Source organism: Asparagus officinalis, chromosome 5 (genome assembly GCF_001876935.1).
Source record: "Asparagus officinalis chromosome 5, Aspof.V1, whole genome shotgun sequence".
In the NCBI taxonomy this organism is placed as follows: domain Eukaryota; kingdom Viridiplantae; phylum Streptophyta; class Magnoliopsida; order Asparagales; family Asparagaceae; genus Asparagus; species Asparagus officinalis.
The window spans coordinates 80,095,522-80,099,453 of record NC_033798.1 but is presented as its reverse complement, the minus strand read 5'-3'; the positions used below and the strand labels follow the sequence as shown (position 1 = coordinate 80,099,453).

Below are 3,932 nucleotides of genomic sequence, written 5' to 3'. Positions count from 1 at the left end.
CAGACCGGATTGGTCGTCTTCTACGCGAAATGTGGGGAGCTTGGATGCGCAAGATTGGTGTTTGATAAAATGCCTGAGAGAAGCGTGGTTGCTTGGAATGCGATGATTTCTGGGTACGAGCAGAATGGGTTTGCTGATAGGGCGATTGAGGTGTTTGTTGAGATGAGGAGGGAGAGGGTTGAGCCTGATTCGGTGACTGAACTTCGTGCATTACGTATTATCATTAATAAGGACTACAAGAAAAATTACACATGCGTCTCCAACTCCAACGAAGGGCACATGACTCGGCAATCGCATGCTGTGTTCAATCTGATAAAGTCCAGACCCTAAATTCAATGAACACAATTCGATCACACCACGAATTCATACATATGTTCGTGGGCGGATGCATAGTGTGTACTAGGGGCGCAGTTGCGCTCTTAGCAATCTACAAATTACATCTTAATGCCTCCTGCAATTAAGATAGTTGTCAAATTTTGCACCCGCTTTGAATTTTCGACCAATTTACATTAGACATTTACAAGCTAGTTGCTCGTTTTCATTCGGCCTATTTGAAATTAGTAGCTCATTTTCATTTATGTAAATAGATAATTATCATTTGCCCCTCTAACAAAAAGTTTCTAGCTCTGCCACCGCATATGTTTGATAGCAGAGAAAAGAATACTCATATGTTTGCTCCATGCAAGGAAAGGCTATCCTCGCCTATCTAGTACATTTTTCTAGCATATGCATTTGCATCCACATCTAACATATAATCACACCCGTTTGACAAGCAAAGAGTGCATGGAGGAAGATAAGTATCTTTTCTGCGTGAGCACTTGACCATTTAGGTTTTTTCTCCCTAGAAACCACATTAAAAACAAGATAATTATACAAAAAAACCACTTTTTTATTTCCATGTATGCATAAACCATCTTAAAAATAAGTTTTTATTGCAATCAAACATCTTCTAACCAAAATTTTCACTAAAAATCTAAAATTAACCTCGTTCAAGGCACATGACACTTTTTTTTTAGTGTTTAGGTCTTGTGAGCGTACAACTCACGTAACCTGAACTTTAATTTTTAACCTTATCTTCAGATTTTTCAAAAAAATTTGACTTGGAGGGGGTTGATTGCGACAAAAACACATTTTAAAAGTAGTTTACGTATAAATTAAAATTAAAAGATGGTTTCATGTAACTATATAAGGTCGTTTCTATACGTGCGGTTAACATTCCGAGTGAACAATAATACCGATGTACGAATGATTACAATTACAAACCTACTATTCTAGCTAAAAGCAGTCAATTTCATATATATGGCTCTTATAGCATCGTCCTCTAGCACTACCTCATGCCCTCCTACGTAGCCATATATATATAAATGAGAGTCTCGGATATATATCCACAATATACAACATCCTATATTACCACTCCAAGCTCCCATATCTCGGACTGGCTCCGACCAAAAATAGTCTCTGTATGACTCCTTAATATAACGCCACCGCTTATAGTACTTTCACTATCACTCACTCCAGTCCTACCGCAGTCCTCCTCGCCGCCGGGCGCCGCCTCCTTCCTCTCAACAAAGTCCACTGCCACTCATCGTCTCCGGCCTCCACGCTCCTCTCCCTCCTCACCAAACTCCTCACCGTCACCATCCCCCGGCTCGCTCCTCTACGCCCACGTCAGACGCACCACCTCTTCTGTGTCGTTGACTATACAGGGGCCAAGCTGGCCGCAGACCGACGCCTTCCTCTTTGACTCCATCATCAGAGCCTCCTCCAAATCCCACTTCTCCATCCACTCCCTCCTCTTCTACACCCAAATGCGCTCTCATCGTCTCCCGCCGTCAAATTACACCTTCACTTCTGTAATCAAAGCTTGCGCCGATGTATCGGCTTCGGGTGCCGGCAGAATTGTTCATGCCCAGGTAGTCACTGCTGGGTTTGGCTCCGACTGTTATGTTCAGACCGGATTGGTCGTCTTCTACGCGAAATGTGGGGAGCTTGGATGCGCAAGATTGGTGTTTGATAAAATGCCTGAGAGAAGCGTGGTTGCTTGGAATGCGATGATTTCTGGGTACGAGCAGAATGGGTTTGCTGATAGGGCGATTGAGGTGTTTGTTGAGATGAGGAGGGAGAGGGTTGAGCCTGATTCGGTGACTTTGGTCGGGGTCTTGGCCGCTTGTTCGCAGACTGGCTCGTTGGGTTTGGGTAAGTGGGCAGATGGGTATATTTTGGACAAGGGTTTTGATGTTGATGTGGTGCTTGGCACGTCGCTGGTGAATATGTATGCTAGATGTGGGCATGTGGAGAGAGCTCGAGAGATTTTTGATGGGCTTCAAGAAAAGAATGTTGATAGCTGGGTATGGGATGCATGGGTATGGAGAATCAGCAGTCAAGCTGTTCCTTAGTATGAGGCATAGTGGGCCGTCGCCAAATGATGTAACATTTGTGGCAGTGTTATCGGCTTGTGCTCATGCTGGAATGGTGAACGAAGGTCGTGAGGTTTTTGAGTGCATGAAGAGAGATTACGGTTTGGTTCCTAGAACCGAACATTTTGTTTGTATGGTTGATATGTATGGAAGAGCTGGAATGTTAGAAGAAGCTATGCAATTTATTCGCGATTATATATCAGGGGAGCCAGGACCCGTTGTATGGACCGCGATGGTTGGTGCTTGCAAAATGCATAAGGATTTCGATCTAGGAGTCGAAGTAGCAGAGAGACTTCTAGCAGTTGAGCCCGAAAACCCTGGTCATTATGTGCTATTATCAAATATTTACGCGTTAAAGGGTAAGATGGATAAAGTTGAGAAAATTAGGAACGTGATGATCCATAGACGTTTGAAGAAGCAAACTGGATATAGCTCGATAGAGATTGATCATGTAGTTCATGTGTTTCGAATGGGCGATACTTTGCACCCAAAATCTGCAGAAGTTTATAAATTGTTGGAGGAATTGGTCCATAAAATCAAGGAGGCAGGATATGTGCCAGAAACTGACTCGGTTTTGCACGAATTGGAAGATGAAGAGAGGGAGGTTGCGCTTAGATTTCATAGTGAGAAGCTGGCTGTTGCATTTGGGATCATGAATACTAAGGATGGGACTTTGATTAGGATTGTGAAGAATCTAAGGATGTGCAGTGATTGTCATTTGGCTATCAAGTTCATTTCTATTGTTACAGATAGAGAGATCATTGTTAGAGATAAGCATAGGTTCCATCATTTTAAGGAGGGAAATTGTTCTTGCCAAGATTATTGGTAACGTCCCCTCCAGAGAAGTAGTTCAAACTAACAGCGTATTGTCTAAGCTGATTTCAGTTCTTGAAAAAAAAGTGTTGGAAATTTTAAAAAAAAATCAAAATATTTCAGGTGATCGTTTTCCTGTTACTCTTTACACTTCCAGCTTATTTCCCATATGTTCACTCACAATTAGTAGGCTTGCAAACATTACTAAAAGTGAAACAATTGGATTTCCTTTTCCCCCCCTCCTAACGCAAAACTCTCTGAACTACGGAGGCATCGCCTTTACTTCCCATGACTAAGATGTTGTCCACTGAACACAGTGCGAACTATGGTAGGGCTTCATGCTTATACACAACAACAAAAAAAAAAAAAACCCACCACCAAAAAAAGAGGAAAAAAAACCACCCACCCTTGGAACTTTTATGGAATCATGTCCACATCCATTCTTCCTACTCCTTTCCATGACAACTCAAACATTTAGCTATATACAATTTGTCAATTTGCATTTTGTGTGGGGACTTGGCATGTTTTTCTCAAGGTAGTGAGTATCATTTAATTGTTCTTTAATCTTTATGTGCATAGCGTATGAAACTTGCTAGGGCAAAAGTGTTTCTTAAAACTGGGATTGTTTTCTCACCTTTTTAGAGCAGACCCTACCTAATGGCTTTTGTGCTTTTATTATAAAAGAAAGAAGACAAACTTGAC

At 41.9% G+C, this 3,932-nt stretch overlaps 1 protein-coding gene across 1 annotated transcript in view; it reads left to right on the top strand.

Annotated features, from left to right (window-relative positions):
- The window catches only part of LOC109842063 (pentatricopeptide repeat-containing protein At2g33760-like), a 6,657-nt gene extending 3,311 nt beyond the window's left edge, over window positions 1-3,346 (top strand). The window contains 3 exon segments of the mRNA XM_020410979.1: window positions 4-192; window positions 1,530-2,347; window positions 2,349-3,346. Coding sequence (XP_020266568.1) covers window positions 4-192; window positions 1,530-2,347; window positions 2,349-3,246 — 1,905 coding nt within the window. The 3' untranslated portion in view covers window positions 3,247-3,346.